Source organism: Scyliorhinus torazame, chromosome 1 (assembly GCF_047496885.1).
Source record: "Scyliorhinus torazame isolate Kashiwa2021f chromosome 1, sScyTor2.1, whole genome shotgun sequence".
NCBI lineage: Eukaryota > Metazoa > Chordata > Chondrichthyes > Carcharhiniformes > Scyliorhinidae > Scyliorhinus > Scyliorhinus torazame.
Window position 1 is genome coordinate 211913357 of NC_092707.1, and position 26096 is coordinate 211939452.

A 26096-nucleotide genomic window follows, 5' to 3' on the forward strand; every position below is an offset into this window, starting at 1 on the left:
ATTGTCACTTTTTCCGGCCCTTTCCCCGGGCTAGCCCACACTTCAGATTTCTTTCACCATTAGGGAGCCGACCTCACTGACCAGATCAGCTCCTCAGAGATCGAGCCACCATTTTGAAAGGGTGCCCTGATCTCCAAGTGAGCTTGAGGGTCCCCCACACCCCCCATCCATGGGCAATGCAACGGCCTCCACATATGGGCACTACCCCACACCCCCACAAGTGAGGACACTCTGCTATAGGGTGGCTGAGGGCCTTCCCACACCCCTTTCAAACCCCCACCCTTTTAGGCCCCCCCACCCTTCACCCCCCAAACTTCAGGAGGCCTCTTCATAGCCGTCCTTCACCCCCCACCCTTCATACCATGCCTTATCCCTCCTTCAGGCCCTGACTCTTGGCAGTGACACCCTGGCACCTGGGCACCCTGATACTGCCACCCTGGCATTCAGGCAGTGCTCCTGCCATATGGTAGTGCCACCTGGGCCCCTTTGCAGTGCCTAGCAGTGGCAAGGTTCCTGGGTGCCAGGAGGAGAGCCAGGGTGCTACCTTACCCGGTCTCTGACCACCTAGGGGCCTCCAATGGCCTGGGCGACACCCAGATGACCTTCCACCTGGTCCACGTTTGCGTGGACCAGTACTAATCAACGCCCGGCTGTGGTCTCCCTGGGGAGGCCAGTCGATGCCGGGAGCTCACTTAGAGATTGGGGCACCATTTTGAAGTGGTGGCCTGCTCTCTGAGGTCCCGGTCTGGTCAGCGAGTTCAGCTCACCAGTGATGAGACTAATTGTGGGCTAGCTCGGAGACAAACTCCCCAGGGCCTAAATATTATCAGTGAGGAACGCCCCAACAGAGCAGGCGGGAAACTCCAGCTAAACCACGTGAACGGACATTCAGAAACTCTTCCATTAAATCATGCCCTAAGTGTGGAAGCGAGTGGGAACTGCCATGAGCTTCCCGACGCTCGGCCCGGCAAGTCCGTCTATAGACCACTATAAAACGTTAATTGGTCCACTTAACGAGTCCCAGAGCTTAACGCCGCAAATGGCTGTCCTGCTGGCTGATTCGCCGGGACCGCGCTCGCCAGCCCCCTGTTAACAAGGGGGAGCAACACTTAAACCGCACTGCGCAGCCAGCCCCACACAGCTCGCAGCCATGCCACCGCGGAGACCAGCCCCACCATTCAGGGATGCTGACCTGGTCCGACTGTTGGACATGGTCAAAATCAGACGGGATGCTCTGCTCCCCGAGGGTCTCAGAGGGTCAGCCACAGGGCAGCCAGTGGGAGGAAGTAAGTGGCAGCGGCCGTCAGTTCTGGGAGCGTCACTCGGAGGACCAGCACCCAGTGCCGAAAGAAGGTCAACAACCTACATCAGGCCTCACAGGTGGGTTGGCAGCAGACCCCAGAACAGCCCCCCCCCATCATCCATGACACCCCCACCCCCGAGCATGGCCTGGCACCGGCCCCACCCAGCACCATTCCGTGCCCGGCCCACCCATGTCCAGAAGTGCAACCTACGCCACGCGCCCCCAACTCCCCATTTCCCCCCATACTCCCCAAAACTCCCCTATACACCCCATTCACCCATACTCCCCCCCACCCCCTGCCCTCCCACATACTCACCATTTCTCTCCCCTGCAATAAATGTTGCGTGCATCTCACAATGCCCTCTCTGTGTCCTGGCAGGAGATGTTGACCCACAGCAGATGGGAAAGGGCCCAGACGGGTGGCAGAGTGCTGGACATCAGAGTTCTCACCCCCTACGAGGAATGGGCTCTGGAGGTGTCCCAGGACAGGTCTGTCACTGACTTACAGGTTGGCGTATGGCACAGAGGTGATGATCCACTGGCTGCCACCCATATGACCTGTCAAGTTGTTAATGCCATACAGAGAGATCCATCCCATCCCTCCCACTAACTACCTGTCCATTCTCCTGCAGGATCCTCATCCAACGTTGGCAGCCTATACAGGGTGGTGCATCCCCCTGCCTCCCAGGAGAACACCTTGGAGGGGAGCTCCCAGGAGACCATCATATTTGTGACACAGCTGTCATCCTCACCCTCCACCAACACAGAGACACCCACCTCGGTGGGCAAAAGAAGTGGACAGGCTTCTGGGGCACCTTCTGGTGAGCACCTCACGGTTGCAGATGCACATCAGGTGGAGGCAGGAACGCCAAGGTGAGACAGCAGTCGGAGGTCTGCTGGATCCCAGGACCCAGCTGGGTCCCAGTCGGATGCTGAGCGTCTGGACCAGGTTCATCTGCAGCTGATGCAGTTGATAGGGTGCGGTCATGAGATTCAGAGGGTAATGTCAGCGACCCTCCAGCAGGTCCATAGCCGATTGGAGGAGTCTCAGAGGCTACGGGCACAGGAGATGGCGCCGGCAATGCATGGCACAAACGCCAACACTGCTAGGATGGTGACCACAGTGGGGAGCCAGTGCATGACTTCAGCAGCATGAGCGGAGGTGTCCAAGGCATAGCTTAGTCGGTGACTTCCATGGCTGAGTGCCTCGACAGCATATCCCAGTCGCTAGAGGGCGTGTCCCAATCCCAGGTGGACTTTGAGGAGGTATTCGGAGCATGCCCCACTCTCAGCTGGTCAAGGCCGAGGCGCTGCAAAGCATGTCCTAGTCACAGATGGACATTGCCACGGTGCTGCGGACCATGCCCCAGTCTCAAGTGGGCATTGCGTCAACACCATATTGAGGACATTGGGGAGCCGCCAGGGCTGGTTGAGCCAGATGATGGAGGAGCAGAGGAGGCTCAATCCAGCTGCCTCTTGACCCCAAGTTGAACTCCATGGCCCTATGGGTATTATACAGGAGGAAGGGATGCTGGGTGCCAACTTGGAACCACCTTACGGAGTAGTGATGACAGACACCAGCTCCCCTGAGTTCCACCCCCTGACAATGGCACATCTTGGAGCCAGCACCAGGACAAGATGGCATGGCAGGACATGTGCCACCGGAAAGTGGGCAGGGGCCCTCCAGCTCCAGAGCCCCCAGAGGATGCCTGCCAGGGCATCAAAGGCCATGGGACGCGATAGGTAGCAGGTTGCCTTCACCTCTGTTGTGCATCCTAGGGACACATCCTAGGTAGAGCCCGGAAGGTTAAGCAGGTTGAGGATTACTGAGAGGGGACGGAGGGGGGGGACGGGGGACGGGGGGGGTTTGGAGGTAAGGGAGGGAGGGTGCAATGAGGGGGGAAAGGGGCAGAATTCAGGGGTGAGGAAGGTTGGGCGGCACTATTGGGGTTTACGGGCAGTTGGGGACACATACGTACAGCATTTTTAAAAGTTGCACCCGAGAAATATGACGGCTCTGGCAATTTCTTCTGCAATGCAAGCCGAGCACCAATCCCCTGCCCCAGCTCCCCGGGCGTGGAGGTCCTGAATGCTGCAGTGAGGGCCTCTGGTTACCGAACCCCAGGCACTGTACCCCAGCCACCCACACTTTACATTACCAGGGCCGGGCGCTAATCCCCTCCATTACCAGGGCCGGGCGCTAATCCCCTCCCTGGTGCAGACACCCACCCTCTGGTCGCCGAAATGTTCCCGGGACAGGGGGCCAGTCCCTGGGTGCTCAGATGTTGGCTGCTGCGTCTGTGGTGTCGCCTCCTGCAGTGTTCAGACACAGTGTCCAAGCATCATGGTCTGATTGGGATGCTGGGCAATAACTCCCACATGCTACATGGACTGCCTACCCACGAGGATCCACTTGGGAGTTCTGAAGTGCTCGTTTCACTACGATTGCTATTCCCAAATAGCAATAGCCTTCAACCACGTGGCCAGAGGCCTCCGCGGTCAGTGGGTGTTCTGAGTGGCCGGTGGGGCAGACAGGCAGGGGCTGGGGTTGCCCCTGGAATGGGAACACACGATCCAGGGGGTGACATGGCGGACCCACAGGCACTGAGACACCCATCTGCCCCCGCCCCCTCCCAGGCCATGTTGCGGGCACACTCCGGCTCCTACATCCCAGACCCCCATTACCGATAGCGGTACACCCCGACCGAGACTGGCCCCCAGATGCTCACCTGCCCCGCACCCGTCCCCCAAACACTGGAGCAGCAACCCCACTGACCCCGTGCTCATTGCCCGCGAGCGAAGATGGCTACTCACATCCTCGGATCCCCCCACAGCAGCCCTTCTGCCTGTTTCATGTTTATAAAAAGGTGCACTAACGGGCACCAGCGTGACCACTTGCTGGGGAGGCCGTTAGATAGGGGGTCGCTCCCGCTAATTGTATGGAGATTGGCTTTAAGTGGTTCTCACCATGTCACAGCCCTTTCCTGATTTCGCCAATGGGAGCGGGCCAGCTAGATCGCAAACTGATCGGCGCCTAACATGGTTCTCGCTTTTGGCTTCAACCGTGATCTAATGGCCTCATCGCACTCTTGCTTAAGAGCAATGCGGCCATTAAGTCGTGTCTTTAGAAAACATTCTGTTAGATCGTGCCTTACACTTCTCCGCGTCACCTGACAGCACATTAAAGCTCGCCAAAAGCCCATGAGGCGGCCAACATTCTGGAATAGCATCTCCCAGGAGTATACACTGCTGTGAAAAGCAAGCATTTTGTTGTTATTGCTCTTCATGATGACCTACATGTGCGAGGTTGGATTGTACGTTTTCACAAAGATGAAGATGGCACAAAGGAACTTTTTGAAGTCTGCACCTGATATACACATTGCTCTCTGCTCTTTTGAACCGGATTCAAGTGCGATTGTGAGGACCAAGCAGGCTCCCCTTTCACATTAAAGGTACGCGTGTCCCGAATGTTGGCCCTTCAGAACCGTCCACCCCCAGAAACCATTTGGCAAGAAATGAAAAGAGGGGGAATTCTAAATTCAGAAGAAAAATGTCCCTGGATTTGGAATAGGAATACTGCTTCAACTATCATATTGAGGCTAGGACCATCTTCTCTGCACAAGATGAGATGGGGTACTCAGTGTCCATCTGACTGTTGGGTACCCACATTCAGGGGGGAAGGAAAATGAGGGTGAAGGTCATTTCCCAGAAGGGCTGCCTGCATTATGCATTTGAGGAGTATGTGGAGTGTACACAATGCAGATTCTCATTCTCAGTATGTGGAGTGTACACAATGCAGATCCTCATTCTCAGTATGTGGAGTGTACACAATGCAGATCCTCATTCTCAGTATGTGGACTGTACGCAATGCAGATCCTAATTCTCAGTCAGTGGAGTGTACACAATGCAGATCCTCATTCTCAGTCAGTGGAGTGTACACAATGCAGATCCTCATTCTCAGTATGTGGAATGTACACAATGCAGATTCTCATTCTCAGTATGAGGAGTGTACACAATGCAGATCCTCATTCTCAGTATGTGGAGTGTACACAATGCAGATCCTCATTCTCAGTATGTGGAGTGTACACAATGCAGATCCTCATTCTCAGTATGTGGACTGTACGCAATGCAGATTCTCATTCTCAGTCAGTGGAGTGTACACAATGCAGATCCTCATTCTCAGTCAGTGGAGTGTACACAATGCAGATCCTCATTCTCAGTCAGTGGAGTGTACACAATGCAGATCCTCATTCTCAGTCAGTGGAGTGTACACAATGCAGATTCTCATTCTCAGTATGTGGAGTGTACACAAAGCAGATCCTCATTCTCAGTATGTGGAGTGTACACAATGCAGATCCTCATTCTCAGTCAGAGGAGTGTACACAATGCAGATTCACATTCACAGTCAGTGGAGTGTACACAAAGCAGATCCTCATTCTCAGTCAGTGGAGTGTACACAATGCAGATCCTCATTCTCAGTCAGCGGAGTGTACACAATGCAGATCTTCATTCTCAGTCAGTGGAGTGTACACAATGCAGATTCTCATTCTCAGTCAGTGGAGTGTACACAATGCAGATTCTCATTCTCAGTCAGTGGAGTGTACACAAAGCAGATCCTCATTCTCAGTATGTGGCGTGTACACAATACAGATCCTCATTCTCAGTCAGTGGAGTGTACACAATGCAGATTCTCATTCTCAGTCAGTGGAGTGTACACAATGCAGATCCTCATTCTCAGTCAGTGGAGTGTACACAATGCAGATCCTCATTCTCAGTCAGTGGAGTGTACACAATGCAAATTCTCATTCTCAGTCAGTGGCGTGTACACAATGCAGATCCTCATTCTCAGTCAGTGGAGTGTACACAATGCAGATTCTCATTCTCAGTCAGTGGAGTGAGTGTACACAAAGCAGATCCTCATTCTCAGTCAGTGGAGTGTAGACAATGCAGATTCTCATTCTCAGTCAGTGGAGTGTACACAATGCAGATCATCATTCTCAGTCAGTGGAGTGTACACAATGCAGCTCCTCATTCTCAGTCAGTGGAGTGTACAGAATGCAGATTCTCATTCTCAGTCAGTGGAGTGTACACACTGCAGATCCTAATTCTCAGTCAGTGGAGTGTACACAATGCAGATTCTCATTCTCAGTCAGTGGAGTGAACAGAAAGCAAATCCTCATTCTCAGTCAGTGGAGTGTACACAATGCAGATCTTCATTCTCAGTCAGTGGAGTGTACACAAAGCAGATCCTCATTCTCAGTCAGTGGAGTGTATACAATGCAGATCCTCATTCTCAGTCAGTGGAGTGTACACAATGCAGATCCTCATTCTCAGTCAGTGGAGTGTACACAATGCAGATTCTCATTCTCAGTCAGTGGAGTGAGTGTACACAAAGCAGATCCTCATTCTCAGTCAGTGGAGTGTAGACAATGCAGATTCTCATTCTCAGTCAGTGGCGTGTACACAATGCAGATCCTCATTCTCAGTCAGTGGAGTGTACACAATGCAGATTCTCATTCTCAGTCAGTGGAGTGTACACAAAGCAGATCCTCATTCTCAGTCAGTGGAGTGTACACAATGCAGATCCTCATTCTCAGTCAGTGGAGTGTACACAATGCAGATCCTCATTCTCAGTCAGTGGAGTGTACAGAATGCAGATTCTCATTCTCAGTCAGTGTAGTGTACACAATGCAGATCCTAATTCTCAGTCAGTGGAGTGTACACAATGCAGATTCTCATTCTCAGTCAGTGGAGTGTACACAAAGCAAATCCTCATTCTCAGTCAGTGGAGTGTACACAATGCAGATCCTCATTCTCAGTCAGTGGAGTGTACACAATGCAGATTCTCATTCTCAGTCAGTGGAGTGTACAGAAAGCAGATCCTCATTCTCAGTCAGTGGAGTGTACACAATGCAGATCCTCATTCTCAGTCAGTGGAGTGCACACAAAGCAGATCCTCATTCTCAGTCAGTGGAGTGTACACAATGCAGATCCTCATTCTCAGTCAGCGGAGTGTACACAATGCAGATCCTCATTCTCAGTCAGTGGAGTGTACACAATGCAGATTCTCATTCTCAGTCAGTGGCGTGTACACAATGCAGATCCTCATTCTCAGTCAGTGGAGTGTACACAATGCAGATTCTCATTCTCAGTCAGTGGAGTGAGTGTACACAAAGCAGATCCTCATTCTCAGTCAGTGGAGTGTAGACAATGCAGATTCTCATTCTCAGTCAGTGGAGTGTACACAAAGCAGATCCTCATTCTCAGTCAGTGGAGTGTACACAATGCAGATCCTCATTCTCAGTCAGTGGAGTGTACACAATGCAGATCCTCATTCTCAGTCAGCGGAGTGTACACAATGCAGCTCCTCATTCTCAGTCAGTGGAGTGTACAGAATGCAGATTCTCATTCTCAGTCAGTGGAGTGGACACAAAGCAAATCCTCATTCTCAGTCAGTGGAGTGTACACAATGCAGATCCTCATTCTCAGTCAGTGGAGTGTACACAATGCAGATCCTCATTCTCAGTCAGTGGAGTGTACACAAAGCAGATCCTCATTCTCAGTCAGTGGAGTGTACACAATGCAGATCCTCATTCTCAGTCAGTGGAGTGTACACAATGCAGATTCTCATTCTCAGTCAGTGGAGTGTACACAATGCAGATCCTCATTCTCAGTATGTGGAGTGTACACATGCAGATTCTAATTCTCAGTCAGTGGAGTGAGTGTAAACAATGCAGATTTCATTCTCAGTCAGTGGAGTGTACGCAATGCAGATTCTCATTCTCAGTCAGTGGAGTGTACACAATGCAGATCCTCATTCTCAGTCAGTGGAGTGCACACAAAGCAGATCCTCATTCTCAGTATGTGGAGTGTACACATGCAGATTCTCATTCTCAGTCAGTGGAGTGTACACAATGCAGATTTTCATTCTCAGTCAATGGAGTGTACACAATGCAGATCTTCATTCTCAGTATGTAGAGCGTGCATAGTGCAGATTCTCATTCTCAGTATGAGGAGTATACACAATGCAGATTCTCATTCTCAGTATGAGGAGTGTACACAATGCAGATCCTCATTCTCAGTATGAGGAGTGTACACAATGTAGATCCTCATTCTCAGTATGAGGAGTGTACACAATGCAGATCCTCATTCTCAGTCAGTGGAGTGTACACAATGCAGATCCTCATTCTCAGTACGAGGAGTGTACACAATGCAGATCCTCATTCTCAGTATGTGGAGTGTACACAATGTACATGCTCATTCTCAGTATGTGGAGTGTACACAATGCAGATCCTCATTCTCAGTATGTGGAGTGTACACAATGTACATGCTCATTCTCAGTATGTGGAATGTACATAATGTACATGCTCATTCTCAGTATGTGGAGTTGCACAATGTACATGCTCATTATCAGTATGTTGGGTGTACACAATGTACATGCTCATTCTCAGCCAGTGGAGTGTACACAATGCAGATCCTCATTCTCAGTTTGTGGCGTGTACATAATGCACATCCTCATTCTCAGTATGTGCAGTGTACAGAATGCAGATCCTCATTCTCAGTATGTGGAGTGGCACAATGTACATGCTCATTCTCAGTATGCGGAGTGTGCACAATGCGAGTCTCCTTTCTCAGTATGTGGAGTGTACACAATGCAGATCCTCATTCTCAGTATGTGGAGTGTACACAATGCAGATCCTCATTCTCAGTATGATGAGTGTACACAATGCAGATCCTCATTCTCAGTATGTGGAGTGTACACAATGCAGATCCTCATTCTCAGTATGTGGAGTGTACACAATGCAGATTCTCATTCTCAGTCAGTGGAGTGTACAAAATGCAGATCCTCATTCTCAGTCAGTGGAGTGTACACAATGCAGATCCTCATTCTCAGTCAGTGGAGTGTACACAATGCAGATCCTCATTCTCAGTCAGTGGAGTGTACACAATGCAGATTCTCATTCTCAGTATGTGGAGTGTACACAAAGCAGATCCTCATTCTCAGTATGTGGAGTGGACACAATGCAGATCCTCATTCTCAGTCAGAGGAGTGTACACAATGCAGATTCTCATTCACAGTCAGTGGAGTGTACACAAAGCAGATCCTCATTCTCAGTCAGTGGAGTGTACACAATGCAGATCCTCATTCTCAGTCAGTGGAGTGTACACAATGCAGATCTTCATTCTCAGTCAGTGGAGTGTACACAATGCAGATTCTCATTCTCAGTCAGTGGAGTGTACACAATGCAGATCCTCATTCTCAGTCAGTGGAGTGTACACAATGCAGATTCTCATTCTCAGTAAGTGGAGTGTACACAAAGCAGATCCTCATTCTCAGTATGTGGAGTGTACACAATGCAGATCCTCATTCTCAGTCAGTGGAGAGTACACAATGCAGATTCTCATTCTCAGTCAGTGGAGTGTACACAAAGCAGATCCTCATTCTCAGTCAGTGGAGTGTACACAATGCAGATCCTCATTCTCAGTCAGTGGAGTGTACACAATGCAGATCCTCATTCTCAGTCAGTGGAGTGAACACAAAGCAAATCCTCATTCTCAGTCAGTGGAGTGTACACAATGCAGATCCTCATTCTCAGTCAGTGGAGTGTACACAATGCAGATCCTCATTCTCAGTCAGTGGAGTGTACACAAAGCAGATCCTCATTCTCAGTCAGTGGTGTGTACACAATGCAGATCCTCATTCTCAGTCAGTGGAGTGTGCACAATGCAGATTCTCATTCTCAGTCAGTGGAGTGTACACAAAGCAGATCCTCATTCTCAGTCAGTGGAGTGTACACAATGCAGATCCTCATTCTCAGTCAGTGGAGTGTACACAATGCAGATCCTCATTCTCAGTCAGTGGAGTGTACACAATGCAGATTCTCATTCTCAGTCAGTGGCGTGTACACAATGCAGATCCTCATTCTCAGTCAGTGGAGTGTACACAACGCAGATCCTCATTCTCAGTCAGTGGAGTGTACACAATCAGATCCTCATTCTCAGTCAATGGAGTGTACACAATGCAGATTCTCATTCTCAGTCAGTGGCGTGTACACAATGCAGATCCTCATTCTCAGTCAGTGGAGTGTACACAATGCAGATTCTCATTCTCAGTCAGTGGAGTGAGTGTACACAAAGCAGATCCTCATTCTCAGTCAGTGGAGTGTAGACAATGCAGATTCTCATTCTCAGTCAGTGGCGTGTACACAATGCAGATCCTCATTCTCAGTCAGTGGAGTGTACACAATGCAGATCCTCATTCTCAGTCAGTGGAGTGTACACAATGCAGATTCTCATTCTCAGTCAGTGGAGTGAGTGTACACAAAGCAGATCCTCATTCTCAGTCAGTGGAGTGTAGACAATGCAGATTCTCATTCTCAGTCAGTGGCGTGTACACAATGCAGATCCTCATTCTCAGTCAGTGGAGTGTACACAATGCAGATTCTCATTCTCAGTCAGTGGAGTGTACACAAAGCAGATCCTCATTCTCAGTCAGTGGAGTGTACACAATGCAGATCCTCATTCTCAGTCAGTGGAGTGTACACAATGCAGATCCTCATTCTCAGTCAGTGGAGTGTACAGAATGCAGATTCTCATTCTCAGTCAGTGTAGTGTACACAATGCAGATCCTAATTCTCAGTCAGTGGAGTGTACACAATGCAGATTCTCATTCTCAGTCAGTGGAGTGTACACAAAGCAAATCCTCATTCTCAGTCAGTGGAGTGTACACAATGCAGATCCTCATTCTCAGTCAGTGGAGTGTACACAATGCAGATTCTCATTCTCAGTCAGTGGAGTGTACAGAAAGCAGATCCTCATTCTCAGTCAGTGGAGTGTACACAATGCAGATCCTCATTCTCAGTCAGTGGAGTGCACACAAAGCAGATCCTCATTCTCAGTCAGTGGAGTGTACACAATGCAGATCCTCATTCTCAGTCAGTGGAGTGTACACAATGCAGATTCTCATTCTCAGTCAGTGGCGTGTACACAATGCAGATCCTCATTCTCAGTCAGTGGAGTGTACACAATGCAGATTCTCATTCTCAGTCAGTGGAGTGAGTGTACACAAAGCAGATCCTCATTCTCAGTCAGTGGAGTGTAGACAATGCAGATTCTCATTCTCAGTCAGTGGAGTGTACACAAAGCAGATCCTCATTCTCAGTCAGTGGAGTGTACACAATGCAGATCCTCATTCTCAGTCAGTGGAGTGTACACAATGCAGATCCTCATTCTCAGTCAGCGGAGTGTACACAATGCAGCTCCTCATTCTCAGTCAGTGGAGTGTACAGAATGCAGATTCTCATTCTCAGTCAGTGGAGTGGACACAAAGCAAATCCTCATTCTCAGTCAGTGGAGTGTACACAATGCAGATCCTCATTCTCAGTCAGTGGAGTGTACACAATGCAGATCCTCATTCTCAGTCAGTGGAGTGTACACAAAGCAGATCCTCATTCTCAGTCAGTGGAGTGTACACAATGCAGATCCTCATTCTCAGTCAGTGGAGTGTACACAATGCAGATTCTCATTCTCAGTCAGTGGAGTGTACACAATGCAGATCCTCATTCTCAGTATGTGGAGTGTACACATGCAGATTCTAATTCTCAGTCAGTGGAGTGAGTGTAAACAATGCAGATTTCATTCTCAGTCAGTGGAGTGTACGCAATGCAGATTCTCATTCTCAGTCAGTGGAGTGTACACAATGCAGATCCTCATTCTCAGTCAGTGGAGTGCACACAAAGCAGATCCTCATTCTCAGTATGTGGAGTGTACACATGCAGATTCTCATTCTCAGTCAGTGGAGTGTACACAATGCAGATTTTCATTCTCAGTCAATGGAGTGTACACAATGCAGATCTTCATTCTCAGTATGTAGAGCGTGCATAGTGCAGATTCTCATTCTCAGTATGAGGAGTATACACAATGCAGATTCTCATTCTCAGTATGAGGAGTGTACACAATGCAGATCCTCATTCTCAGTATGAGGAATGTACACAATGTAGATCCTCATTCTCAGTATGAGGAGTGTACACAATGCAGATCCTCATTCTCAGTCAGTGGAGTGTACACAATGCAGATCCTCATTCTCAGTATGATGAGTGTACACAATGCAGATCCTCATTCTCAGTACGAGGAGTGTACACAATGCAGATCCTCATTCTCAGTATGTGGAGTGTACACAATGTACATGCTCATTCTCAGTATGTGGAGTGTACACAATGCAGATCCTCATTCTCAGTATGTGGAGTGTACACAATGTACATGCTCATTCTCAGTATGTGGAATGTACATAATGTACATGCTCATTCTCAGTATGTGGAGTGGCACAATGTACATGCTCATTCTCAGTATGTTGGGTGTACACAATGTACATGCTCATTCTCAGTCAGTGGAGTGTACACAATGCAGATCCTCATTCTCAGTTTGTGGCGTGTACATAATGCACATCCTCATTCTCAGTATGTGCAGTGTACAGAATGCAGATCCTCATTCTCAGTATGTGGAGTGGCACAATGTACATGCTCATTCTCAGTATGCGGAGTGTGCACAATGCGAGTCTCCTTTCTCAGTATGTGGAGTGTACACAATGCAGATCCTCATTCTCAGTATGTGGAGTGTACACAATGCAGATCCTCATTCTCAGTATGATGAGTGTACACAATGCAGATCCTCATTCTCAGTATGTGGAGTGTACACAATGCAGATCCTCATTCTCAGTATGTGGAGTGTACACAATGCAGATTCTCATTCTCAGTCAGTGGAGTGTACAAAATGCAGATCCTCATTCTCAGTCAGTGGAGTGTACACAATGCAGATCCTCATTCTCAGTCAGTGGAGTGTACACAATGCAGATCCTCATTCTCAGTCAGTGGAGCGTACACAATGCAGATTCTCATTCTCAGTATGTGGAGTGTACACAAAGCAGATCCTCATTCTCAGTATGTGGAGTGGACACAATGCAGATCCTCATTCTCAGTCAGAGGAGTGTACACAATGCAGATTCTCATTCACAGTCAGTGGAGTGTACACAAAGCAGATCCTCATTCTCAGTCAGTGGAGTGTACACAATGCAGATCCTCATTCTCAGTCAGTGGAGTGTACACAATGCAGATCTTCATTCTCAGTCAGTGGAGTGTACACAATGCAGATTCTCATTCTCAGTCAGTGGAGTGTACACAATGCAGATCCTCATTCTCAGTCAGTGGAGTGTACACAATGCAGATTCTCATTCTCAGTAAGTGGAGTGTACACAAAGCAGATCCTCATTCTCAGTATGTGGAGTGTACACAATGCAGATCCTCATTCTCAGTCAGTGGAGAGTACACAATGCAGATTCTCATTCTCAGTCAGTGGAGTGTACACAAAGCAGATCCTCATTCTCAGTCAGTGGAGTGTACACAATGCAGATCCTCATTCTCAGTCAGTGGAGTGTACACAATGCAGATCCTCATTCTCAGTCAGTGGAGTGAACACAAAGCAAATCCTCATTCTCAGTCAGTGGAGTGTACACAATGCAGATCCTCATTCTCAGTCAGTGGAGTGTACACAATGCAGATCCTCATTCTCAGTCAGTGGAGTGTACACAAAGCAGATCCTCATTCTCAGTCAGTGGTGTGTACACAATGCAGATCCTCATTCTCAGTCAGTGGAGTGTACACAATGCAGATTCTCATTCTCAGTCAGTGGAGTGTACACAAAGCAGATCCTCATTCTCAGTCAGTGGAGTGTACACAATGCAGATCCTCATTCTCAGTCAGTGGAGTGTACACAATGCAGATCCTCATTCTCAGTCAGTGGAGTGTACACAATGCAGATTCTCATTCTCAGTCAGTGGCGTGTACACAATGCAGATCCTCATTCTCAGTCAGTGGAGTGTACACAACGCAGATCCTCATTCTCAGTCAGTGGAGTGTACACAATCAGATCCTCATTCTCAGTCAATGGAGTGTACACAATGCAGATTCTCATTCTCAGTCAGTGGCGTGTACACAATGCAGATCCTCATTCTCAGTCAGTGGAGTGTACACAATGCAGATTCTCATTCTCAGTCAGTGGAGTGAGTGTACACAAAGCAGATCCTCATTCTCAGTCAGTGGAGTGTAGACAATGCAGATTCTCATTCTCAGTCAGTGGCGTGTACACAATGCAGATCCTCATTCTCAGTCAGTGGAGTGTACACAATGCAGATCCTCATTCTCAAGTCAGTGGAGTGTACACAATGCAGATTCTCATTCTGTCAGTGGAGTGTACACAATGCAGCTCCTCATTCTCAGTCAGTGGAGTGTACAGAATGCAGATTCTCATTCTCAGTCAGTGGAGTGTACACAATGCAGATCCTAATTCTCAGTCAGTGGAGTGTACACAATGCAGATTCTCATTCTCAGTCAGTGGAGTGTACACAAAGCAAATCCTCATTCTCAGTCAGTGGAGTGTACACAATGCAGATCCTCATTCTCAGTCAGTGGAGTGTACACAATGCAGATTCTCATTCTCAGTCAGTGGAGTGTACACAAAGCAGATCCTCATTCTCAGTCAGTGGAGCGTACACAATGCAGATCCTCATTCTCAGTCAGTGGAGTGTACACAATGCAGATCCTCATTCTCAGTCAGTGGAGTGTACACAATGCAGATTCTCATTCTCAGTCAGTGGCGCGGACACAATGCAGATCCTCATTCTCAGTCAGTGGAGTGTACACAATGCAGATTCTCATTCTCAGTCAGTGGAGTGAGTGTACACAAAGCAGATCCTCATTCTCAGTCAGTGGAGTGTAGACAATGCAGATCCTCATTCTCAGTATGTGGAGTGTACACAATGCAGATTCTCATTCTCAGTCAGTGGAGTGTACACAAAGCAGATCCTCATTCTCAGTCAGTGGAGTGTACACAATGCAGATACTCATTCTCAGTCAGTGGAGTGTACACAATGCAGCTCCTCATTCTCAGTCAGTGGAGTGTACACAATGCAGATTCTCATTCTCAGTCAGTGGAGTGTACACAAAGCAAATCCTCATTCTCAGTCAGTGGAGTGTACACAATGCAGATCCTCATTCTCAGTCAGTGGAGTGTACACAATGCAGATTCTCATTCTCAGTCAGTGGAGTGTACACAAAGCAGATCCTCATTCTCAGTCAGTGGAGTGTACACAATGCAGATCTTCATTCTCAGTCAGTGGAGTGTACACAATGCAGATTCTCATTCTCAGTCAGTGGAGTGTACACAATGCAGATCCTCATTCTCAGTCAGTGGAGTGTACACAATGCAGATTCTCATTCTCAGTAAGTGGAGTGTACACAAAGCAGATCCTCATTCTCAGTATGTGGAGTGTACACAATGCAGATCCTCATTCTCAGTCAGTGGAGAGTACACAATGCAGATTCTCATTCTCAGTCAGTGGAGTGTACACAAAGCAGATCCTCATTCTCAGTCAGTGGAGTGTACACAATGCAGATCCTCATTCTCAGTCAGTGGAGTGTACACAATGCAGATCCTCATTCTCAGTCAGTGGAGTGAACACAAAGCAAATCCTCATTCTCAGTCAGTGGAGTGTACACAATGCAGATCCTCATTCTCAGTCAGTGGAGTGTACACAATGCAGATCCTCATTCTCAGTCAGTGGAGTGTACACAAAGCAGATCCTCATTCTCAGTCAGTGGTGTGTACACAATGCAGATCCTCATTCTCAGTCAGTGGAGTGTACACAATGCAGATTCTCATTCTCAGTCAGTGGAGTGTACACAAAGCAGATCCTCATTCTCAGTCAGTGGAGTGTACACAATGCAGATCCTCATTCTCAGTCAGTGGAGTGTACACAATGCAGATCCTCATTCTCAGTCAGTGGAGTGTACACAATGCAGATTCTCATTCTCAGTCAGTGGCGTGTACACAATGCAGATCCTCATTCTCAGTCAGTGGAGTGTACACAACGCAGATCCTCATTCTCAGTCAGTGGAGTGTACACAATGCAGATCCTCATTCTCAGTCAGTGGAGTGTACACAATGCAGATTCTCATTCTCAGTCAGTGGAGTGTACACAAAGCAGATCCTCGTTCTCAGTCAGTGGAGTGTACACAATGCAGATCTTCATTCTCAGTCAGTGGAGTGTACACAATGCAGATTCTCATTCTCAGTCAGTGGAGTGTACACAATGCAGATCCTCATTCTCAGTCAGTGGAGTGTACACAATGCAGATTCTCATTCTCAGTAAGTGGAGTGTACACAAAGCAGATCCTCATTCTCAGTATGTGGAGTGTACACAATGCAGATCCTCATTCTCAGTCAGTGGAGAGTACACAATGCAGATTCTCATTCTCAGTCAGTGGAGTGTACACAAAGCAGATCCTCATTCTCAGTCAGTGGAGTGTACACAATGCAGATCCTCATTCTCAGTCAGTGGAGTGTACACAATGCAGATCCTCATTCTCAGTCAGTGGAGTGAACACAAAGCAAATCCTCATTCTCAGTCAGTGGAGTGTACACAATGCAGATCCTCATTCTCAGTCAGTGGAGTGTACACAATGCAGATCCTCATTCTCAGTCAGTGGAGTGTACACAAAGCAGATCCTCATTCTCAGTCAGTGGTGTGTACACAATGCAGATCCTCATTCTCAGTCAGTGGAGTGTACACAATGCAGATTCTCATTCTCAGTCAGTGGAGTGTACACAAAGCAGATCCTCATTCTCAGTCAGTGGAGTGTACACAATGCAGATCCTCATTCTCAGTCAGTGGAGTGTACACAATGCAGATCCTCATTCTCAGTCAGTGGAGTGTACACAATGCAGATTCTCATTCTCAGTCAGTGGCGTGTACACAATGCAGATCCTCATTCTCAGTCAGTGGAGTGTACACAACGCAGATCCTCATTCTCAGTCAGTGGAGTGTACACAATCAGATCCTCATTCTCAGTCAATGGAGTGTACACAATGCAGATTCTCATTCTCAGTCAGTGGCGTGTACACAATGCAGATCCTCATTCTCAGTCAGTGGAGTGTACACAATGCAGATTCTCATTCTCAGTCAGTGGAGTGAGTGTACACAAAGCAGATCCTCATTCTCAGTCAGTGGAGTGTAGACAATGCAGATTCTCATTCTCAGTCAGTGGCGTGTACACAATGCAAATCCTCATTCTCAGTCAGTGGAGTGTACACAATGCAGATCCTCATTCTCAAGTCAGTGGAGTGTACACAATGCAGATTCTCATTCTGTCAGTGGAGTGTACACAATGCAGCTCCTCATTCTCAGTCAGTGGAGTGTACAGAATGCAGATTCTCATTCTCAGTCAGTGGAGTGTACACAATGCAGATCCTAATTCTCAGTCAGTGGAGTGTACACAATGCAGATTCTCATTCTCAGTCAGTGGAGTGTACACAAAGCAAATCCTCATTCTCAGTCAGTGGAGTGTACACAATGCAGATCCTCATTCTCAGTCAGTGGAGTGTACACAATGCAGATCCTCATTCTCAGTCAGTGGAGTGTACACAAAGCAGATCCTCATTCTCAGTCAGTGGAGTGTACACAATGCAGATCCTCATTCTCAGTCAGTGGAGTGTACACAATGCAGATCCTCATTCTCAGTCAGTGGAGTGTACACAATGCAGATTCTCATTCTCAGTCAGTGGCGCGGACACAATGCAGATCCTCATTCTCAGTCAGTGGAGTGTACACAATGCAGATTCTCATTCTCAGTCAGTGGAGTGTACACAAAGCAAATCCTCATTCTCAGTCAGTGGAGTGTACACAATGCAGATCCTCATTCTCAGTCAGTGGAGTGTACACAATGCAGATTCTCATTCTCAGTCAGTGGAGTGTACACAAAGCAGATCCTCATTCTCAGTCAGTGGAGTGTACACAATGCAGATCCTCATTCTCAGTCAGTGGAGTGTACACAATGCAGATTCTCATTCTCAGTCAGTGGAGTGTACACAATGCAGATCCTCATTCTCAGTCATTGGAGTGTAGACAATGCAGATTCTAATTCTCAGTCAGTGGAGTGAGTGGACACAATGCAGATCCTCATTCTCAGTCAGTGGAGTGTACACAATGCAGATCCTCATTTTCAGTCAGTGGAGTGTACACAATGAGGATCCTCATTCTCAGTATGTCCATTATACACAATGCAGATCCTTGTTCTCAGTGTGTGGAGTGTACACAATGTACTTCCTCATTTTCAGTATATCGAGAGTACACAATACGGATCCCCATTCTCAGTATGTGGAGTGTACATGATGCAGGTCCTCATTCTCAGTATGCAGAGTGTACACTATGCAGATCCTCATTCTTAGTATGTGGAGTATACACAATGTGGATCCTGATTCTCAGTATGTGGAGTGGCACAATGCAGATCCTCATTCTCAGTATGTCGAGTGTACACAATGCAGATCCCCAAACTCGGTATGTCGAGTGGACACAGTGCGGATTTACACAGTTCAGAAGTCTGCCCCAAGTCCGAGATGTTTGCAGAATGTGGTGGTATGTATTAGGGGTCATGTGGGACTGTGAAGCCGTGATGCTGTTGGCTGACAGATCCCGGGTCCTGGTTGGCTGCCGACTCCTGGCTCCGCCCATAAGGCGGTGTATAAGAACCCGAGCTTCTCCCCGCAGCTTCATTCTGTTGCTGAGCTGCTGGGGACAAGTCTCGCTTAATAAAGCCTGAATCGACTTCATCACTTCTCGTCTCTCTCGTAAGTCATTGTGCGCTACAATTTAGTAAGCGAGTTTAAAAGACTATGGAGCTCCGGATCGCCCCGGAATGCCTGCGGATCTGCCCCCACGCAGCGAACTCGGCAGCAGTCTCTAAACACTGGCAAGCATGCTTTGAAGGCTACCTCCGAACGGCCCCCGGCCGGATCACAGAAGACCAGAAAATGCAGGTCCTGCATTCGAGGGTAAGCCTGGAAATTTACCCTCTCATAGAAGACTCAGAGGATTTCCCGACGGCGCTCGCATTGCTGAAAGGCATCTACGTTCGGCCCGTTACCCAGGTCTACGCGCGCCACCAACTCGCGACGAGATGGCAAAGTCCCGGAGAATCGCTAGAAGAATTCTACGCCGCGCTGCTAATTTTGGGACGGGTCTGCAGCTGCCCGCCGGTGAACGCGATCGAACACACGGACATGCTAATTCGCGATGCATTTGTGGCAGGTATGAACTCTCCCCAAATCCGCCAAAGACTTTTAGAAAGAGAGTCGCTAGGACTCTCAGAGGCACGGGTCCTTGCAGCTTCCTTAGATGTGGCCTCGCAAAACGCCCGCGCCTACGGCCCCGACCGCGCGGCAGCCCCTTGGGCTCCGTGGACCCCCGTCGCGACAAACCCCCCCCCTCGCAAGCTTGCGCGGTTAAAGCGCCAGACCATCCCGGGGGGGCCCGCTGCTATTTCTGCGGACAAGCGAAACACCCCCGGCAGCGCTGCCCGGCTCGCGCAGCTATTCGTAAAAGCTGCGACAAGAAGAGCCATTACGCGGCAGTGTGCCGGTCCCGGGGGATCGCTGCAATCCCCGGAGAAGAACGAGCCCAGCACATCCCAAACGCTCCCCAACCCCCCGAGCGCCCCATGTGCGACCCGCGGGTGCCGCCATTTTGGGTCCCGGGCACCACGAGGGGAGGATGGGCGCCGCCATCTTGTGACCCCCCAGCCACGTGCAATTCATGGGGGCGGCCATTTTGTCCACCCCTGACCACATGCGATCCATGGGGCGGCCATTTTGTCCAGTCCCGGCCGCGTGCGATTCATGGACACCACCATCTTGGTTGACAACAAAGGACCCCAGCATCGACGGCTCCTCGGGGTCCGAAGAAGAAGCCGCGACACTACTACCACGACTGGCTTCGGTGACACTGGATCAATCGCGGCCCCGGATGCTCCAGACGACGACAACAACGGTGCTGGTCAACGGATACGAGACACCATGCCTGATTGACTCCGGGAGCACTGAAAGTTTTATTCACCCAGACATGGTAAGATGCTGTTTTCTGACCATCCATCCAAGCACGCAAAAGATTTCCCGAGCTGCAGGATCCCACTCCGTAGAGATCAAAGGGTTCTGCATCGCGAACCTAACGGTGCAAGGGAGGGAGTTTAAGAACTACAGGCTCTACGTCCTTCCCCAACTCTGCGCGCCCACATTACTGGGAGTAGATTTCCAGTGTAACCTGCAGAGCCTAACATTCCAATTCGGCGGCCCAATACCCCCACTCACTATCTGTGGCCTCGCAACTCTCAAGGTTGAACCGCCATCCTTGTTTGCAAACCTCACCCCGGATTGCAAACCCGTCGCCACTAGGAGCAGACGGTACAGCGCCCATGACCGGATATTTATTCGGTCTGAAGTCCAGCGGTTGCTGAAGGAAGGCATAATCCAGGCCAGCAATAGTCCCTGGAGAGCCCAAGTGGTAGTAGTAAAGACCGGGGAGAAGCAAAGGATGGTCGTAGACTATAGTCAGACCATCAACAGGTACACGCAGCTAGATGCGTACCCTCTCCCCCGCATATCCGACATGGTCAATCGGATTGCCCAGTATAAGGTCTTCTCCACCGTGGACCTCAAGTCCGCCTACCACCAGCTCCCCATTCGCCCAGGTGACCGCAAGTACACAGCCTTCGAGGCAGACGGGCGTCTATACCACTTCCTAAGGGTCCCATTTGGTGTCACAAACGGGGTCTCGGTCTTCCAACGGGAGATGGACCGAATGGTTGACCAGCACGGGTTGCAGGCCACGTTCCCGTATCTCGACAACGGAGGGAGGGGATGACCGGCGATGACATCTGCGGCCACGATCAGCAGGACCACGACGCCAACCTCCAAAAGTTCCTCCAGACCGCTAACGCCCTGAACCTCACATACAACAAGGAAAAGTGCGTTTTTAGCACAAACCGGTTGGCCATCCTGGGATACGTAGTGCGCAATGGGATAATAGGCCCCGACCCCGAACGCATGCGCCCACTTATGGAATTTCCCCTCCCCCACTGCTCCAAAGCCCTGAAACGTTGCCTGGGTTTCTTTTCATATTACGCCCAGTGGGTCCCCCAATATGCAGACAAGGCCCGCCCGCTAATACAGTCCACTACCTTCCCCCTGTCGATAGAGGCTCGCCAGGCCTTCAGCATCAAAGCGGATGTCGCAAAGGCCACGATGCGTGCCATCGACGAGTCCCTCCCCTTCCAGGTCGAGAGAGACGCATCCGACGTAGCTCTGGCGGCCACCCTTAACCAAGCGGGCAGACCCGTGGCCTTTTTCTCCCGGACCCTCCACGCCTCAGAAATCCGCCACTCCTCAGTGGAAAAGGAAGCCCAAGCCATAGTCGAAGCTGTGCGGCATTGGAGGCATTACCTGGCCGGCAGGAGATTCACTCTCCTCACCGACCAACGGTCGGTAGCCTTCATGTTCGATAATGCACAGCGGGGCAAAATTAAAAATGACAAGATCCTAAGGTGGAGGATCGAGCTCTCCACCTTTAACTATGAGATCTTGTACCGTCCCGGAAAGCTGAACGAGCCGTCCGATGCCCTAGCCCGCGGCACATGTGCCAACGCACAAATTAACCGCCTCCAAGCCCTCCACGAGGACCTCTGCCACCCGGGGGTCACTCGATTCTACCATTTCATAAAGTCCCGCAACCTCCCCTACTCTGTGGAGGAGGTCCGTACAGTCACCAGGAACTGCCACATCTGCGCAGAGTGCAAACCGCACTTTTTCAGGCCGGATAGAGCGCACCTGATCAAGGCTTCCCGCCCCTTTGAACGCCTCAGTTTGGATTTCAAAGGGCCCCTCCCCTCCACTGACCGCAACGCATACTTCCTGAACGTGGTGAACGAGTACTCTCGTTTCCCCTTCGCCATCCCCTGCCCCGACATGACAGCGGCCACAGTCATTAAAGCCCTTGGCACCATATTCACACTGTTCGGTTGCCCCGCGTATATCCATAACGACAGGGGGTCCTCCTTCATGAGTGACGAGCTGCGCCAGTTCCTGCTCAGCAAGGGCATAGCCTCGAGCAGGACGACCAGCTACAACCCCCGGGGGAACGGGCAAGTAGAGAGGGAGAACGGCACGGTCTGGAAGACCGTCCTACTGGCCCTACGGTCCAGGGATCTCCCAGTTTCCCGGTGGCAGGAGGTCCTCCCGGACGCTCTCCACTCCATCCGGTCGCTGCTGTGTACCACCACTAACCAAACGCCTCATGAGCGCCTCCTTGTCTTCCCCAGGAAATCCTCCTCCGGAACGTCGCAGCAGACCTGGCTGGCGGCCCCAGGACCCATCTTGCTCTGGAAACATGTGCGGGCGCACAAATCGGACCCGTTGGTCGAGAGGGTTCACCTTCTCCACGCGAACCCGCAGTACGCCTACGTGGCGTACCCCGACGGCCGACAGGACACGGTCTCCCTGCGGGACCTGGCGCCCGCCGGTAACACACACACCCCCCCGACACCGGTCATCCCCTCCCTGCCACCGGCGCACCCCGCGACTGCCCCCTTCCTGGGGGGGGGGGTCGGTCCTCCTCCCGTGCCCGCCCAGGAGTAAAACAGGAACAAACACCGAAACGCTCCTGGAGACGACAACGCCTGAACAAGCACCTGCACCACCACCGGGGCTGAGGCGATCGACCAGGAAGACCAGACCGCCCGCTCGACTCGTGGAATCCACGTGACACCAAGAATGTTGTTGTATCAAAAAATCTTTTTGCTAATATTGTAAATAGTTTTCACAAACTTGTACATAGCCCAGTGTAGGGCTAAAACTGTAGTAACATGTCCGGAATTTTCCTTCCAGGGCCAGCCTTGTAAACCCCTACCACCATGCGAACCACCACCCCGCCGGGTTCCTTTTTAAAAAGGGGTGAATGTGGTGGTATGTATTAGGGGTCATGTGGGACTGTGAAGCCGTGATGCTATTGGCTGACAGATCCCGGGTCCTGGTTGGCTGCCGACTCCTGGCTCCGCCCTGAAGGCGGAGTATAAGAACCCGAGCTTCTCCCCGCAGCTTCATTCTGTTGCTGAGCTGCTGGGGACAAGTCTTGCTTAATAAAGCCTGAATCAACTTCATCACTTCTCGTCTCTCTCGTAAGTCATTGTGCGCTACACAGAATAAGTGCTCTCGTGCAGTTTGTACAGCTTGAGCAAAGTTAGGGACTGAATTTTGTAATCCGAGAACTCATATTTTTCCTCCCTGAGAATCATTGCTGCGGCACATTTCTAGATGCTAGGTGCCTCCAAAGGAAGAGTAAGAAATGCAGAGGCTCACATGCGCAATATATATAACAACATTTGAACTCTCCTGAGATGCAGTCTTTCATAACTACAGTCATTGCCCCACTACAAAGTATGCCACTTCTGCAGAAGATACTCACATCATATCCTGGGTCACCTTGAGGTCCATCTGGTCCAGGGTCACCATGATCACCTTTTGCTCCCTAAATACAGTGAAAATTAATGCTCTTGTTAATTTTCAATGGAAATAATCTTTCTCCAATGATGTTGAAGTCAGAGATTTTAGATTAATTGAAAACAGTTACTTACTGTTGGACCAGGGTACCCAGCGGGCCCACGCTCCCCCTAGAAAAAGAATGCACATCTTGTTATTGTATCAAGAGAAATCTTAGAAAAACATTCCCTCAGGATCAGTTAAATAATAGCCTTCTCTCTATTGTACACTCTCCTAACCTTTCAAGTCTCTAGCTCTAACATGGAATTAAACCCTAGTGCATTTAAAGTCCCAAGTTATTTTTTACCTGTCACTCTGAGGCCCCGGAATTAAAAACAAGTTAAATTATGAACAAGATACAGGTTATAATGAATCCCTGAATGCAACAATTTTCATTTAATTGATTAATTGAATGCAATGTCACCTCATACAGCTACCGAACAACTGTATCTTTTCAACTGAACTCTTTTTGCCTTACTTAGATTAGCTCTGAATAACTTGTTTGTGTTACATCCTGGTTTTAATGTGTATGCTTTGTGGTTTAGAATGTGAGTCCCGAGACTGACTCATCTCAAACTTTCACAGTAACAGTCCACGCCATCTCGCTCTCAGAACCACTTGCCTCCTCGAGTGTCGACAGAGTTTGCCTCTTAGCTTTCGGTTCAAACAGCCATTGTACTTGAACAGATACAAAATTGAATTTGCTTAAATTTGCTGATGATTTATTAAATATTAATGGTAAAGTGAAATCAATTTGCCCCTAAATGCTGATATACAGCGAGCTGGTACGGCAGCTCCCCCTGTCGTCACTCATTGCAACCTGGCACCTGGGACAATGTGGCTCTTTGTCTAACCCCTTCTGGAAACACATCCACACTCACATCTATCCCGTCCGATCCAGGAATCCCAGCTGGACCTGGGGAACCCACCACATGTTCACCTATTGGACCCTGGCAAGGAAGGAAGAAAAAGTATTAAAGAATGGAGAGATTATACTGATTGCTTTGAAAACAGAAAATGACTCAGGAACGGTACAGAGAAACTGTCAATTAAATTTGATGAAATTGATAAATAATTAGGGTGTTTGCAGTTTGGAATAATGGGTTAGACACTGGGAATGTTCTTATAACATCAGGAGACTTCCCCACAAACTTGTCCTGGGTTCTGGGCAGTGGGTTGAAACAGCAGCTGAGTTTGTCCCTCTGCCTTATTGTGGCACCCGCTTCCTAAACTAAATGTGTGGCAGCAGCTTTGCCCAGAGCTCTTTACAGACACTCAGTGGTCAGGGCTGAGAATTTCACAGCTCACAGTGCAATTTAATACCTGACCTACCAGCCATCTACAGCCCTGGCTCACACATTAAACAGCTTCCAAATCAATTTAATCTGATCCAGCATCCTCGGATTGTTCTTCATTTAAACCTGTAAATAGTTGGCGAATGAGTTTAAGAAATTCACACTGGGAGCTCAGTTTCGATGAATTATTTTCTGTAGGATTTCAAATTTCTCCAGACACTGATGGGGTTTCTTAACAGCTGGGGATACACAATGCTCCTGTTAATTCGGGACACATTTGCCATCCAAACATAGAGCCTGGCCCTTGGTGATCATTTGGGGGTTCTGTCAAGTTCTCTCCCGACTGTGACTGACTGTAAACTTTCCAGAGAAAGATAGGTGTAAAGGAAAAAGCAGAAAGTAAGTAAAGTAAGTAACGAGCAACAAAGATGACAGAAGAGATTTAGTTCATCAAAAACGAAAAGGTATTTTATGAAGGAAGCAATTCTGCCAAACCAAGCTCTGCAGCAAATCACTTTGCTCATGATTACTCAGACCCCCTGAACTTACCTGAGTTAAACACAAGCAGATGACTTGCAGCAAGACTATGAGCTGGAGGAGTCCAGGATGGGGCCAGACACCATTCAGGCTCGCCATGTTGAGTTACTCAGTCTGGACAGGGCAAGATTAAATCCACACGTCTCCCACTGGCTGAGACGAACAGCTGGAGACCCCTGGAGAAAGACCAGACCAGCCTGAAGCTCTCATAAACCCAATTCCTTCTGCAGAGCCGAGCAGAGGAGTGGCCTAGCCAGAGGGGCGGGGATAAGGCAAGGCAGCTCCTGAATATGCAACGGTCAGGAACTGGTCAAACCTCGCCTGTTCCCAGAACATCCCAGAGAGATGAAGTGAAACAACTCATGAATATGTAAGAGCTCAGACATTGTAGGAATATGATTACTGCAAAAGTGAATTTATTAATATGTTTAATCATTGATAAAAATGTTGGTAGAATGGATGATTAAAAAGACAGAATTGTTTTGCATCAGAATTTTGAACATTATTGTAGAAGCCAAGTATTTCAAATACAACTAGTATAGGTAAAA

The 26096-nt window shown here is 49.1% G+C and overlaps 1 protein-coding gene across 2 annotated transcripts in view; it reads right to left on the reverse strand.

Annotated features, from left to right (window-relative positions):
* The window catches only part of col9a2 (procollagen, type IX, alpha 2), a 255307-nt gene extending 229542 nt beyond the window's left edge, over positions 1–25765 (reverse strand). The window contains exons 1-4 of one of the 2 annotated variants that reach the window (XM_072502256.1): positions 25561–25765; positions 24598–24666; positions 23812–23847; positions 23643–23705 (exon numbers count right to left, since the gene is read on the reverse strand). In XM_072502256.1, coding sequence (XP_072358357.1) covers positions 23643–23705; positions 23812–23847; positions 24598–24666; positions 25561–25647 — 255 coding nt within the window. In that variant the 5' untranslated portion in view covers positions 25648–25765. The remainder of the gene's footprint in view (positions 1–23642; positions 23706–23811; positions 23848–24597; positions 24667–25560) is intronic. The other variant, XM_072502259.1, reaches the window with a different exon arrangement.
* Between the last annotated feature and the right edge of the window lie 331 nt (positions 25766–26096).